General features: G+C 40.1%; 2 protein-coding genes across 2 annotated transcripts in view; both read right to left on the reverse strand.

Moving 5' to 3' along the window:
- ZNHIT6 (zinc finger HIT-type containing 6) overlaps nucleotides 1-6,954 on the reverse strand; it is a 32,718-nt gene extending 25,764 nt beyond the window's left edge. Inside the window, exons 1-6 of the mRNA XM_038144481.1 lie at nucleotides 6,789-6,954; nucleotides 6,561-6,756; nucleotides 5,334-5,399; nucleotides 5,143-5,249; nucleotides 4,973-5,058; nucleotides 3,632-3,735 (exon numbers count right to left, since the gene is read on the reverse strand). Coding sequence (XP_038000409.1) covers nucleotides 3,632-3,735; nucleotides 4,973-5,058; nucleotides 5,143-5,249; nucleotides 5,334-5,399; nucleotides 6,561-6,631 — 434 coding nt within the window. The 5' untranslated portion in view covers nucleotides 6,632-6,756; nucleotides 6,789-6,954. The remainder of the gene's footprint in view (nucleotides 1-3,631; nucleotides 3,736-4,972; nucleotides 5,059-5,142; nucleotides 5,250-5,333; nucleotides 5,400-6,560; nucleotides 6,757-6,788) is intronic.
- A 639-nt stretch (nucleotides 6,955-7,593) lies between these two features.
- Nucleotides 7,594-16,013, reverse strand: part of COL24A1 (collagen type XXIV alpha 1 chain) — a 125,530-nt gene continuing 117,110 nt past the window's right edge. The window contains exons 54-60 of the mRNA XM_038144923.1: nucleotides 12,881-12,916; nucleotides 12,759-12,785; nucleotides 12,525-12,590; nucleotides 11,611-11,779; nucleotides 10,822-10,931; nucleotides 9,506-9,721; nucleotides 7,594-9,009 (exon numbers count right to left, since the gene is read on the reverse strand). Coding sequence (XP_038000851.1) covers nucleotides 8,863-9,009; nucleotides 9,506-9,721; nucleotides 10,822-10,931; nucleotides 11,611-11,779; nucleotides 12,525-12,590; nucleotides 12,759-12,785; nucleotides 12,881-12,916 — 771 coding nt within the window. The 3' untranslated portion in view covers nucleotides 7,594-8,862. The remainder of the gene's footprint in view (nucleotides 9,010-9,505; nucleotides 9,722-10,821; nucleotides 10,932-11,610; nucleotides 11,780-12,524; nucleotides 12,591-12,758; nucleotides 12,786-12,880; nucleotides 12,917-16,013) is intronic.

A 16,013-nucleotide genomic window follows, 5' to 3' on the forward strand; every position in this document is an offset into this window, starting at 1 on the left:
TAATGACAGACCAGTTATCCTTTCATCTGACAATACCCAAGACTCTGTCAGAATGCAATGAAGTTTAACTAAGTACTGGGCATTCGGCTCGTGTAAGTTTGGATAATATAAAGTCCCTCTAGCAACTTAACTTTCTTCTTCACCGGTCCAAGAAGGCAAGCAAATCTATGTACTAGGTAACAACTAAATTCAAGTTTAACAGCTCCAGTGGTGTCATTATCAAGTCAAAACCCAGGTAAGAAAACTCCTTGCTATATTCTCAAAATCAACACTTCAAATAATAATTGTAATTATCTCTACCTAGCTAAGGATTAGAGCTGACATTTTAGAACTTTCAGTTCTGTACCTCAAAGTGCAACAATAATGATTGCCTAAATTATGCTAGTCCCAAAGCTCCACACTGTATTTTTTTTCTCACAATTACACTGAAGAGGTGAGGTAATGTAAAAACTTCCTCCTCCTCCCACATATACCCTTCTGACCAAATGCTCCCAGGCTGCAAGCATGCCTGCTACAAGAGAGGTTTGTAGACCTCTGGCCCTTCTTGGTGGAGAGGAGAGGTAAAAAGGATTTTGTCTGGAAGATACATGCTGTGGAGTGTGGAGGAAGCTGGCTGGAGATGTCCATGACAGTGCAAGCAGCAGGGAGGGCTGGAGTAGGGCAGCACAAGCTGCAGAGCTCAGGGAACTGCACTGCTCCATTTCAGTGTCTCACTACATCATCTCCTGCCAGGGAACAGGAGCCATGGACTTGCAAGCTCATTCCCCTCTTCCTGTTTGACCTGCTGGCTGGAGCTTCCCAGCTGGTGCTCCTGCCCTTGGTTTCAGCCTGGCCTCATCCTTCACCCCTTTCCTGGAGGCTTCTTATCCCAGCAATTCACCCCATCAACTCCATGGAAAAATGTATCTAGTGGGCAACTCTCAGCTGTATTGAAAATAAGGGCACCACATGAGGGTGAAGCAGTACTTTAAGAAATAAGAAGTCAGATGCACCATGAGTTCACTCTCTGGACTCAGACAGTACTTTCTAATGACCCCCCAGTACCTAGATATTCAATACTACACATCACTCTGACCCATGTGTTGCCCAGCATTGGCACGTATGCTTCCACAACATCGGATTTAGCAAACAAACTCATGGAATCCAGGAAGTGAAGAGTCTGGCTAACACTTCAAAACAACACTGATGTATCCTCCAGTGCTGGCAGGGGCAGGGGATGACACAAGAATACATCTTGTACTTCCTAGCTCTGGACTACTCTCATTCCTGCCTTGTACTGCCCAAGAGCTTGGCTCGCAGGGAGAGTGTAAAAGGACATGGGAGAAGCCTGTTCCCAGTTTTCCACGCACAGATGTTGAGCAGCTTCCAGCCTCCACCCTCTGAAGCAATCTGTCTACAAATCTTGACTGACAAACAACATGAGAAAGGAATCACATCTACAGGAGAGGGACACACCAGACCCTGAGCACTGTCAGGTGCTAAGCTCATATAATGGATTAATGACTATTTGCAGAGCTTTATCTCATTTCAATGTGATATTCAACAAAATGTTATGGGTGTCATGAGTCCTGTGACACAAGTGCTAAATGCCTGATAATCACTGGTTTGGCCAAACTCGATTCCTTGGAATCAATTTAAAGAGAGCAGGCAGAACATGCCAATTAAAAAAACAAACCAAACAATCAAAAAACCAAAAAACAAATCCCCAAAACCTGGTGTTAATTTTTAATCTGCATCTTTGAATTCAAACAATCCATTGCTCTGTGAGTAACAGTAGCAGCAACAGAGAGGAAATACATCTTTGTGTAATAACCACTGAGCACATTCCACACCCTTGGACAGCATTTGCAAGAAAAGGACAGTGATTTCCTCTTCAGGACAGAGAACGTTACCAAGTCCTTTCTGGTGGGATGTAGAAGTTCCAGAGAAGCTACCATTCCACAGCAACAACAAAAGTTCTCCAAGACTTTATGAATGACACCAACAGTAAGGCTTTTTATCAGAAAGCCTGTGAAATATTTCCACGCCTATTTACCAAGAAGTCATCTTCCTTGCCCCTTTCTTAATTTGTCCTCAACACAAGCTACACTTTTGTGTGTTCCCAAAAAAGCTTTCTAGAGGAAAAAGAAAATGGTACATGAAGCCAAATGTCTTTCAGTACAGCACTGTACCATGCCCAGGATCTTCCCAACCATGTCAAACCTGCCTGTGTCTGCGTCCCTTCTGTCCTCTTACCTACTGATCCCACCATATCTGGGCTTCCTGCATTTGCTCTTGAGGGTTGCTCCTCACCCGGTACTTGTTAAGTGTGCTTATGTTGTTTTATTTGTAACACTGAGGAAATTCCCCATTAAAGTAAAACTCAGCTCTAAGCCTGAGGTACTTTTTCCAGCATGAGACTAGTAAAAGGGATCCGTGTAAGGTAGAGCATGCAGCCAAAGACAGGGAAGTCAGTGCAGAGGGAGACAACCTTTGCGAAAAGCCTGGTCTGTTCTGAGAGAAGACCTATAAATCTGGGGCAGAGAGAGGAGAAAATACCTCAGATATCCTTTCTTTCCATTGGTTCAGTCTGGGTTTTCTCTAACAGAACTGGTAAAATATGTAACTTTAAAAGGTTACACTTCTACATCTGTTTGTTTGGTGCCTAACATTCTGCTAAAATCTACAAAACTAAACCCACCTGTGTTTTTCCCTAGAGCAGCCTCAACGACCCAGGTAGGTGTGTTGAGCAGTTTCCAGGTGGGTTATTGCTCTGTCAGAGACAGACCTCTGGTGGCCAGCCAGAGACCGGCACCGTGGAGCGCACAGCTCCCAGAACAGACGGAAAACACATCCTGAAAACTCAAACTGCTACCAAAACTGAGACCATAATCAAAACAAGTAAAGGAGCCACCATGGGCATATGAGCCATCAGGGATGTCACTGCTGTGAGATGCTCAGAAGGCATTCATATTTGACCCCAGTATATCACCGAGCTGAATTGTTGACCTGATTCCTGTCACAATGAAGTACTTCATAATTTCTTTCATTTTCACTGTGAAAATACTTTAAAATACAATCTCTGGATATTAGAGAAAAACCACACAGTGGATAAAGGAAGAAATATTTAAATTTTCCTTAGCCTTCTTCCTGAATTTGTATCTGTTTGCACTTGTCTCTCTAAGCTGTGCCCCATCAAACATTCCCATTCTCCAGCACAGCAACTCCCATCACAGAATGCAATTCGGGTACTGAAGCCCCTCTTCAGATTTGAAGTCAGCCTTCTCAGAGACAGGGATTTCTGCAAGCATTCCACATCAATCAATCCTCTATCATAAAACCTCCAAAGAAGCATTTTCTTTTTCCAGCAAAAAGCCCAAGGGTTAATTAAAAGAAAAGACCACAACAGCACTGGTTCTTTGTTCCATTACCCAGTGTTAGCATTTTTCAAAATAAAGCATGAATTATGTAAGCTCTTAAACCAAGCTCAAAGAAGCTAAAGAAAATGAAAACATTAAAGCATGAAATATTAAAGAGCTTTTGCAAAAAAAGGTGCATCTAACAGATCGCAAAGCAAGCTTATTGGTATAAAGTCAAATTCTCATCATTCTACGCTTAAAATATTGCTGACTGTAACCAAATGAAGACTCACATGGAATTAAAGGTGGTAGAATTTTCTCTTCTTTTTGTGAATCCAACAGGCAGTGTTTTTAGCTCAATATTGCACCCTCGAGCTTTGTTCCTCAAAAAGTATAACTGGAAAAAAATTAAAAAGAAAATTGAACACATAAACCCCCTGAAAATTAAACAATAAAAAGCTGACAGGAATTACGAAAATACTATAGAAAGGGCCATATTTAATGAAATACTCTAAATTTTTAAAAAAACCATCCCGAATGAAAAAAATTAACTAAGCCTAGAAACCCTCTGAAACATTTTTGTAAGTTTCTTTACTATTGAAAAAGAACATGCCAATGACCTCCTCATAGCAGAAGTTCTTTAACATACCATGAAAGTCACAGCGTGACCATTGTGGGTGTAATACCACCACAAGGATGCTTTCTGGGTTACAAACCTGCTGGCAGAACGGATATACAAACACCACCCCAGCCAGTGCCAAACTCTGATTTGAAGGTAGCACAAAGGGCATCATCCCATTAACATGCCCAGTACACACCCCTAAAACTGGCAACCATACAGCATCTCACCATCTTCAGCACACATTTCTAGGACATCATGGTGCTCAATACACACACACAGAACACGACTCCAGCCAGAGAGGAAGCTGGAGTCTTCTGAATTTATTCTGTCATCAATGTGAGTCCTGAGCGTAGGGCTATATTTCAAGGTATCTTCACAACACTAGAAAACAAAATAGCCCTGATGCCTTTTTGTGATTTATCAATGAATCAAAATATTTTGGATTAGAGTTGGTTGGGCCTTTTTGGGTTTTGTTTGTTTGTTCATTATTTTTAGTTTGGGGAGTGTGTTTGGCTGCTGAAAGAGCTTCAGCAAAAACCCACTCTCCCTTAGAAGGCCACCTTTTATGTCACTCTTGCTTAGACTTAGTCTTTGAAGAGCCCTAGTTATCTTCAGTTGGTATATAGGGAACCACCTAACAATTTTCAGGTGATCATTAAATCCATTGTTTACCTGGGAAGTGTGTATTTAAAAATTCAAAAGTTGTGGAGGTGTAAGGAAACAAACATTCAGACTTTCTTAACACACTTCTATCATCCAACAGCAACACTGGTCATACATAAATCTTAAGAAATGTCAGTGATCTTTTCTTCCAAGCAACTGGATGTAGCCATCAACAGTATTGATGCATAACCGAGAGATTTCTTTTGATTTCTGGCTCTAAAATTCAGGGTCATTCACACCTTCATAAAAGAGGTACTAGCTCTGGAATCTGGACTGGGACTACCTCAGTGGGAATTCAAAGGTAGCCAACCCTAATTCCAACAGAGCAAAAGGAGACTCAAAAACTCACAAGTCTTTTTGTTGCTGGACTATGCACAATACAATGTCGAGCAGCAGCATCAGCTGTCCTTCCTACATCTTCCAGGAAACGATAATCTGAAGGTTAAACAGAACAAAGAAAAATGTAGTGCCAGCCCAGTAAAACCAGAGCGTTTTAGAACACACACAGTATTTTCTTACCACTCAGAAGGTTCAAGTCCGTAAATTCATTTACAGAGACAAACGCTGTTTTATCCCTGACTCCATTACAGCTCAGTGCAAGCTTATGTTTCTTTACACACAAAAGGCTGAAATGACAAGAAAAGGAATTAACATGTTCAGCACATGAATGGGGGAAATGATCAAAACTATTTAGTTCAGATAACAGATACCTGCACGAATATTTCATGCATCGTGGACATCTGTACTTAGCTTCTTCTTTACTACAGGTTTCACACCTGAAAGAAATAAAAAACACTTCTCAGTAATGGAGCATTTTTGCACCTGATGGGCCTATGGATGTGCCTGCTCAAAAACCGGGCACTCGGCCATCCATCAGCATTTTCAGGAAAAGCTATTTTAAGTGCACCTTGAAAGGAGACAGAGAAAATACAAATAGCCTGGATTAGGAAAGGTGGCAGACAAAACAACACAAATATGGGGAGTATCTCCAAACACACACACATTACAAACACTGTAGATGCTTGGAAGGAAAAAAACCCACATTCTAACTGAAGAGCTGGAAACATAGCAAGCCTGTATCAGTTTATGCGTTGTGGCCTGTGCCCTCCTCCTTTTGCATCACCTGTATTGTGCACTCTACCAGGCTGGTTTATAATACTCCCAGCTTTAGTCAGACGGAAAATAAGTTTCACGGATTTACACTAAACCCTGAACAATGCATCCCAGTTTTTCACTGGAACAAAAACAGCATGACAACATGGTTAGCCAAACAACTTCTGGCTGTCAGCAGGGCAAACTCCAAAGACAGGGAACCTTTCAGGCACAATGTGTAAGATTCATCAATATAACTAATAAATATCAGTGAAAAATTATATTCCTCTACAAATACGACCATATGCTTTTAACTAGGCTATCAAAACAGCTGTTTCTCTCACTCTTAAGAAAAAAGTCTCTATATCATCACTCTTATTTTAAAAGAGAAATAACAGTTCCTCCATTTCAGTGAAGTTTTCGAGAATATACAAACGCACCGCTTTCAACTCCTAGGGGATAAACGCCAGCCCTAACCCATTTCTCTTCCTCTCCCCACCACGTGCCCGCTGTTTGCTGGGAGTGAGGGCCTGAAGGACAAGCCCAGCAATACCATCTCCTGACAATTAGCAGCACAAAGCCATTCTAAGAAGCGGGAAAAAGGATTTCAAACGCTGCAAACCAGAAACGGGGAGCTATTCTGAACGGGGGTTCCCCTTCCCTGCTCCGCGGGATCTCAGCAGCGCCCGCTGCCCGCACCGCTCCAGCGAGGCTCTGCCCCGGCCGGAGGCAGCGCGCAGCCCCTCGCTCGGTCGGGCCTCCCCCGCGCGGGAGCAGCCCGGGGCCACCCGCCGAGCCGCAGGGAAGGCGCTCCCGAAGCCCGTGCGGCCGCCGCCGTGCCGTACCTGTGCAGGGACATCTTCCCGCCGCCCGCGGCCCGCCCGGGCCCGTCCGCGCCCCCATCCCGCTCCGCCATGGCCGCGCCGCGGCGCCTCACGGGGCACGCGCGGCCTCTGCTGCGCCGCGGCGCCGCCTGGCGGCCGCGAGCCCCAGCGCAGCCGCACGGAGCGGCCCCGGACCCGCCGCGCCGGGACCCGCGGCCTTCGGGACCCGCGGCCTTCGGGACCCGCGGCCTTCGGGACCCGCGGGGCTCCGGCACCGATGTTCCAGCCAAGGAGGCTTTCCAGAGCACAGAGGAGGCTTCCCAAGCCGCGCACTGCCCCGCACGCCAGCACGCTGCCGCCCCCCAGCGCGACGCTCCCCAGCCCGGTGACTCCGGGCATCCCTCCTCACCCGTCCGTGTCCCGCTGCACCGGCCGCCGCCCCCGCTGGCTGCGGGGGATGCGCATTTGTGCCTCAACTACGGAAATGCACATCCGAGCAGCCTTATAAGACTTTAAACTCCTTGCTTTGAAAATAGATAATTTCCGAAATTAAGAACTCCTCTAAATAGGGCAATGAGACGAATGAAAATATACATGAAGGAGATGTTTTCTAAAAATTTATAAGCTTAGAAAATACCCCCAACATTTGCCAAAACATCACCTCCAAAGCCAAACTCAGAGCAAATGTCAAACCATGATGTCAGTGTATTGATCTTGCAAAAAGTGAGACATTTTCTTATCCCTCTGTAATCTTGCTTTGGTTTTGGTTTTCTCAGATTTTTCTCAAAGTGGTCAAATTAATGCTTTGATAGAAAATGTAAGATGGGATGTGCACGTACATTACTTTGTAAAAGCAAATATTTTCGCTCTGGCAATACTCCGTGGCACAGAGCAAATGCATTTCCCCTTGGGAAGAGAAACACTGCCAGCTAAGGAAAATGCCTTTCTAGAGGATTTCCATAATTTCTATGAATGACCTATACAGTATGAAACAGAATAGTACAAGACAAAGAGATAGCTTGGAAGCTTATTTTATTATACTTTGGTGGTATGGTTTACTGCAGATGAAGACAGACAGGTTGTTTGAACACTCCCGGGCTCCCTCAAATACAGTCTGGTATCACCTTGCCATGTACTGCTGTACAACTTTGAATTGACAATAGATAGAGGCATATCAATATAAAGAGTGCTTTTCCTAATGGTAAAACTTTGTATTTACTAAAAAAAAAAACTTCACTGAACATTTTAGGCTTAATTTTAAAAACCCAAAATGATCTAATAAATTTTGCAAAAAAACCCGGAATTTCTAAGAGGATGAAATGCTGATTATAATTTAACAGTAGCCATTCAGAAGACACACTATAGTAGATCTTTTCAGAAGTTACAAAATATATACAGAATATATCATCTTAAGATGGCTTTGGCATTAGCAATGTTAACTGAAATACAGAATTTAAAAGTCAAAACTACTTAGGTAGCTCTTCTTACAACAATTTTCACAATGGCTGTAATGGAAACTGTTCTGACTATATGCATCATATACAATATGCTGTCTTATACACCATTTCCAAAACAGTACACAAAATATATTTTAAACACGAAATCCACATAAATAATGTTTTCAATTATGTGAAGTATGTGACCAATGGTTTAAAATAAGTACCTTTACAACAGAAACAGATCCTGATGTAACCAGCACATACAGTCTGAAAGATAAAAAGGGACTCAATCTCTGCTAAGGCCACAAGCACCCTGTGTTATGAAGAGCACCAAGGCAACATGGATAGGAAACACAAAGAGGTAGTGTGCCATCTGTTCAGATGTGTATGTCCACGAAGGACTGGAATAAAGCAATGGTTAAGAAAAGAAGACTTACTGTATTGTGGCATGATTCACTTTTCATATAAAAGCTATTGCACATTTAGGAGCGTTAGCAGGTATTGCTCCTCGGTATCATATGTCTCCAGCTTTCCTCAGGATGGTTTTTGTGCAGTTCTGTTAAAAAGATTGCTAAGAACGCTTGACGTCCTGAAAAACTCCATGTTCAGATACTCCATTCCAGAAAATTATGCAAGAAAGCACCAAGAAATTTATTTTTAAATACTTTAAGAAAATTGCTTTAGTATTTTCTTTCTTTCTTTTATTTTTTCAATGTCATTTCTCCTTAGGAGGAAGTCTTTTTCTTCCCGAGGTTCGTTAACCAACAGCACTTGAAATGATTCTTCAGTTTCCTAGTAATTTTGCCTGCAATGGATCATTACTTTTGTATTCAATCTGTGCAGCAACTCCATGTTGATGCAACAAGAAACCTAGGACAGAAATCTTAAAGGAAGCACACGGAGCCACTTTCTATGAAGTGCTGCTGGCCTGGTTTGAGGTGAGGAAGTGCATTAACTTGAACAACTGGAAGCTGATTCGTGTCCTGAGTGTGAAAAAAGAACTGTGTCTTATGCCAGCTGCCATCTTCAATCTGAAACACACAGGAGAAGCATATCAGAGTCGTATAAAGGATGAGCTTCAAAACACAAATGAAAATTGTGCTTACAGAGTGAAAGAGAAGTAGTGCGCAGAAACATTTATTCTTTCAGCAGTTCCTAAAGAAACTGTGTAATTTAACAAATGCCATTTCTGAAGCCCGAATTTTCATTTTAAGGGTAACAGTTGCTAAATTTTACTGGACGACCTCCCTATTTCTGTGCTGATGTCTCTGCAGTGTCTTTGTACAGTCTCAAAATGCACGAGACACAATGCAAACAGCAAGTATAGGTACCCTGTATCACTGCAATTGCTTTTACCCTTGAAGAGGTGATGAATTCAGTATCTAAAGGCTGGCATATGCAGAGCTATGTAAAGAAGCAAGCTTTAAGGGATGTGAATCTAAATGATTATTTATTTGCAGAAGGTTAGTAATGTCTAAACAGCACCTCTGTCATCCGTTTGACAGTGTGATGCTGGAAGGTATTTACCATGCATTCATCCAGAAGCACTTTAGGTTCCAGGAGTGTATTTGCTTTAAATATTTGACCATTCCATCCTTTAAAGGTGACTGATGTCTTCCGGCCCCCGGCTGTAGTCAATCCCCACATGGGTGTGTTTAGACAATGGACTGTGATGCTGTGGGTTGCTTCTGAGCTCAGTAAATGAAGGAAGTTCATCTGCACTTTTCCAACACCGAACTCCAGCTGAATTCCAAGAGAAAAGCATTGTTAGACTTACAGCTGGACTGTGCTGAATTGCTCAGCAACACCAAGTGCCATGGACCTGTCAGTGTGGTGTTCGGGCACGGGAGCATGTATACATATTTATATACAGTGGAGTCAATGCCAAAGAGCAGCATCTGCATTCCTCAGGGAGATGTTAGGTCCTATTACAGTCATTACTATAAACAGAAGCTTTCATAGGACATTTTCAAAGCTTAAATATAAACATTTGCTGATGCTTACAGCACTGCTGAAGCACAGCTGGTCAGAAAACAGTATTTTTAAATAAGGAAACTGAAACAAATGCTTTTGTGATTGAAACAAAGATATTATCAGCAGCAGTGTTTTAACTGAAGCCACATCAGTCTGCTGTTTAGTCTTCTTAGACCACAGGTTCTGGCAATACTGATAGTCCATTACAGATGCAAAAGTTCATAAGTATATTTTGATTTTAGACAGAAAATATAGTAACTCATTATACAAGAAGAATTTCTCCAAGACTATTTCATATTCAGGGATCTTTCAAATGTAGGAATGCGTATGTGAACGTCACAGTATTTCTGAAGACCTTCAATGACTACAGTGTATATACAGACCTTCACAAACATAAAGTTTCTATTTCCAAGAGTTCAAGAACTACATGTAAAGAGGAGCATGAACTGATGTACAGAAAACTAGTCCCTCCCTAATGGCATTTAAAAGTTCCTAAGTTGGAAAGCAGTAAGTTTCATTCTTTCTAATGTAACAACACCAGCATCTCTATGCTTAGGAGCCCTGAGTGACGGGATACTAATGTAGCTTAGAAGTATTTCAGGCTTATGTTTATGCCTTGTGTAAGAAAGTATAAAGCAAAACAAAATAATTCTATCAGCATAGATGGATTCTCACACAGTGAGAATTACTAACTTATATAGTGTCCAGAAAATCTGTAACTTCTGTACCAGCATATATGAGGTCCTTCTACAAAGATGCACAATAATGCCCCCCTGAAATCTAACTCTTTTTAATGAGTTAAGTAAATAAGCATGCATTTGTTTAGAGTTCAAGCACAGACACAGTGTCTCTGGAAGCAATGCATATACCTTTGTCACAGACAGTGGTGTTAAGCATGTCTGACCACCTGCAGTGAAGTTGCAGAAAACTTCAATGGCATCAGAAGGACATCCAATATTTGGGTCAATCCAGTATTTTCCTATTAGTATATAATTCCAGACAGAAAATAAAACCAAAATATAATTACTACTAAGCAATTTGCTAAAATATTCATACTTCTTGGCAAATATTACATAAATTACATATATTATCACTATACCTTCACAAGGAAATGAAAGGAACATGAAAATGTTTTCACTATTAAAATTATACTAATAACAGATACTGAGAAAAATTACCACTAATTAATAATAAACCACTTCTGACTACAATTACACTGACAGCTTTAAATAGGACGGATTTTTTATTTGAAATATTGATTCAGGAACTTCTGAGATACAATGACTGTCAGTGTATCTGGAAGTGGTAATGTATGGTATGCAATATTTTCATTAGGAATCTAGAATCTTGCAAGATTAGCTATGAATATTTGGAAAACTTCAAATCACAAAATTGCATTCAGTTTCAAATTTTCTGGATACATCTGTTTACTGATATTAGCTAATATTTATATATTAGATAGCTACATACTTCCACCTTTAAAATTCAGAAATATTGTCTTATAGATGAAATAAATATATTTGTGACAGGCACGCTGCAAGAGAATACAGTAAAAAAAAAAAAAAAACATTAAATCGATCAGATCAGAATTTTAATGTAGAAAGCAACACTTGGAAGCAGCACCCTTCAAAGGTACTCGGGTGAAAGTGGGCACTTACCATCTGACACTTTAGGTTCACACTGGAGCAGATCCCTGCAGATGCGTGCTGGGTTGTCCCGTGTGCCAAGAGGGTTCTTGATGCTGTGCAGTAAATTGCTAAGGTAGTGGAGCGTTTTGAGTATCTCTGTACTCTGATCTAGTAAAGTTACTTCAGTATTCTGGTATTTCTGCCAAGGGCCATTAGCAAATGTGTTACCACAGAGAAGTGTCACAACAACAGTATATGCAGTAAGAGTCAAACGGCCATTGAATAGCCAGACAGAATCAAAGTGTTGATATGAATGCAATCAACCATGTAAAACAATGTAAGGGTAACGTATCCTGATAAACAAATGAGGACATTTTATTAAAATTGTCAGAGTGGTGATGTTAAAGCAGGTTTAGGTCATGCAAATTTGTCATTATGACCTGTTGACATAAAAATATGGATACAAGGAAAAAAGGGAAAAATAAGTGCATTTTTAAAGTAAACTTAGAGGTTTCAGATTTGAAATAGTGAAATTTATTCTTAGGCTTAACCTAAAAAATATATGCAAATTTATTTGACTTCACCCACATAAGGGATTTTCATTAAACCAATGCAGGCAGACACCTATAAGTTGATTTTTTTTTTATCAAACCCTAAATGCTGCTATTGTCATCTGTGTCTGAACAGATACAGTCCACTATGTGTGATAGTCAGTAAATTTTCACTACTACCCATCATCACAAAAGGTAGAAGTATTACTGCTTCTCTTAATTTCATTTCAACTCTATCCTGTAAATCCTAGCATGTTTCATTACATTCTACAATTACTTGCTATCCATTATTAATTTAAACTAAGTCTTTGAAAAGAAACCCTGTTATGTCCTCAAAAATAAAATTATAGTTGCATTCCCTGTATGATGATGTAAATACATTTAAATATATACCTCCATCTGCAAGGCAGCATTTGACTCAAACAAAGCTTGAACAGCAGCATTGAGATCCACTTGTTTCTAAAAAACAGGTATTTTAGAATATAAAAAGATGAACAAGAATATACAAAAGTGCAGGTGGTAAATTCTTTGAACAGTGGAACAAGGAGTACATTTGAAGAGGATCCTGTTATTTTCCCTTTCAATAAAGCACTACTTAGGGTAGGTTAGGCTTGTTACAGAATTTACCCTTGGTCCTGGTGGTCCAGGTGGTCCCTGGAAAATGGGAAAAAAACAGATATTAGGTGCTTCACATCTTTATATAGTGCAATCAAAATGGAAAATACAGGCACAGTTTTTTATGCACTTACAGGTGGCCCAGGCTGGCCCTGCCGTCCTTGAGGACCCTAGAAGAAATGGAGATAGAATGCAACGGTTATACGTTAAAATCTCTGGTTTTACATTTATGTATTTATTAAATCACAAACATGTCCCAGTCTGTATAAGGAAGAAGGTGTGATATCAGCTGTGGTAAAGTTGTTGCTATTGTTAAAGTATCTTGCTCCATTTACCATATGAATATTCATGTTGGAATTCCTGTGTTGTCTGGTTCCTTGTTTCTCCAATTACTTCTGATATGAAGGGAACATTAAAGGTCACAGAGAGTATTAATATATAATGTGCTGTACATTGTGCCAGTGTTATATGTGTGCTGAGAAGATAAGTACTAGAAGGGGTAAATAATCACCAAGAACATTGTAAATAATGTTATCAGTAACTGCAAAAAACTAACTGATCCACTTTAATTCATGACTATGTGCCAGGCTTTTATCAGTTTAATTTATCAGCAGTGTCAATTTTCAGCCAGAACATGTTATGTTCATTGTTTTACAGTGATATATTCAAGAAGTTATGCCCTTATTTTAGTGTGTAGGATGATTGCAGAGGAGAGGAAGAGAAGGAACTGCTTTTCCCTAGCTTACAGTGCCTACAATGCAGGTAAATCTGTGGTTTAGGCTGTCTTAGGATTGAACATGGACCTTTCCAATACAATAAACCCATCTGAATCGTTCTTTCTTAATTCAACTATTCACATTGAGCTGGAATGGTTGTGGACATTTATTAATATGCAGTGACACTTGTGTCTCTGTTAGATTCTTATCTCCAGGCTCTATATACTCAAAGCTTCTAGGAGCTATTGTAACAAACAATGGCAGAAATGATCACAAGGAAAAGCATAGGTGGCAGTGCCTTAAGAAGAGAAAAAGAGAAGGAATGAAAAGCATGGGCTAGATCTGCACCTTAAATTACTAAAACCCTTTCAACACAGCTAAGTCAATTTAAGCAGAACATTCTTTTGTCAGTGCTGCTTGTACCAATTACTGGAGCACAATAAGCTGTTCCAACAAAAGCCCTCATACGTCAGTACGGTCATGCTAGTACAAAATCTCTGCCAAAAGTGAAATAATCTGATGTGACGTGGTCATGCTGACAAATGTTGTGAAACTGATCTAGTCAAATGGGAATTAAGCTGTAAATCACTTGATGTAGTAATAACAAGTGTTTCTGCTGTGGGATTTCACAGCAAGCAAGGTCTGTGTGAGTGTCACTTCATGCTACAACTGCTGAACTTGGGTTGTGCTCAAGCTGCCAAAAGCAAGGGCAGCTGGAAATGGTTAAAAAAGGACCAGATTCAATCTAATAGTAATTCATGTAGATTTAAAAAAAGGATCTCAAACCAGATAGGAGCAATGTACCTAAGTCACTGAGGCTGCAAATTTATCAGTACTTAGGTCCTAAGGCAGAGCATGTGGCAGTGCCAGGGAATGCATCTGCTGGGGGTTACAGTGACAGCTGCACAACTGAAGCATGTCTGCACATCACCTGCGCTGGCCACGCCGAGGGACTCAGGTGCTGGATGGTAAAGGATGGGAAAATTGGGGCCATCAAATAATTCCAAGCACCAGCTCCATGCAAGGCGATGTTGATGGACTGCAAATGGCTTTGAGGGAAGATCTGTATCTTGTATGTGTTCTTTGGAGAATAGAGGAAATTCAAAACTGAAGCAATTTCCGGATGTTTAGGTAGATGATTTTCTGATACTTAATCAAGAAGATCTTAATAAGATAAGGTCTCTAGATTGTACATATTGTGAGCTTTTCAGCTGATACATCCCGACCCTATTTATTTATGTTTCATCCCCTTACACCTATAGAAGGGACTGGAAGCCATCTTTTAAGACAACATTTAATGATTACCATCTTTATAAAAGATGTTAATCATTAGTGTTGGCAAAAGGAAATAGAAGAACAAGTAATTTTAGCATATGTAGTATTAATAATATGGATATCCCTGTGGGTTCTGTTTGAAGTAACTAACTGTCATTACTTTTCTGAGTTTGATTATTGCCCAGCTTGAAATTTTATTTGAGATCCTATTACTATTAAATATGCATAAAATGTTGTTGTTATTAATTATTAGAAAACTGTTCTGAGTTTACACAGATTACATTCACTATTTTGGCATAGTTCCTCAGCTATTGCAAATCAAGTGGGTTTCACAGAGCTATACTGTTGTATGCCAGCTGGGAAGGCTGACTCCACATTTAATTAATCAGGTCAGGTGCTCAGGTGCTGTTAGACTGCTCCAGGATACCTTCAGTCTCATGTGGATATATTACTGGCCTGTCTGATCATGCTTGGCCAAGTATGTTTAGAATAAAATGAAAGAGAAAGTGTGAAAAAGAATCTTGAGAAACAAATTTGACATTGTAAGGATATATTTGTTTATCTTGGTTCAGGACTTGATTATGCAAATACCAAATCAAGGAAAGATACAAAGTCTTCAACAGATTGTCCCTAAGTAACCACTGCTCTTGGATGAATAGATGTCCTTGTTCTGAATGCTGAGATTTAGACATTCCAGTATATTTTTCAGATGACTGAATACTTCAGTTAATGTTCTGTGTTCTTGGCATATGTCACCTTTTAATGACTCAAGAAGTCTTGGGACAAGAGCAGTTCAAGTTTATAGTGGTTTCTGAGATAGAACTGAATGTTTTAAAAATAAAAACCTGCACTGTTCCAATGAGTTTAAGGTATTTTGCAAAAGAGGAATGTCATTTGTCTTGATCCACTGTTTCCTTGCCAGTAAAACCCATGGGGAAATAAAGAGGTAAATAGTGAATGCTATTTGTGAGCTACTTTGTGGAATATCACATTTCTTAAATGCATTAAAACTTCAGAGAGCTATAGCAATTATCTTTACAGATCTCTAAAATATAATGATACTGCACAGAGTAAGGATTTTACCAATGTTCTTTCTTTCTGCTGCAGAGCAGAAAAATGAGGCTAAATTACACTTTTCATGAACTAAGTTAATTGCTAAATGTTTTTTACTGGAATGTACCGGATTACTTTTACAAATCTACTTAACTTAACCTTTGGTCACATTAGAATTTAAGTGAGAAAAGTGTAATTCCAGTCCATGAAAACAAAAGCAGAG

This window comes from Motacilla alba, chromosome 8, assembly GCF_015832195.1.
Source record: "Motacilla alba alba isolate MOTALB_02 chromosome 8, Motacilla_alba_V1.0_pri, whole genome shotgun sequence".
In the NCBI taxonomy this organism is placed as follows: domain Eukaryota; kingdom Metazoa; phylum Chordata; class Aves; order Passeriformes; family Motacillidae; genus Motacilla; species Motacilla alba.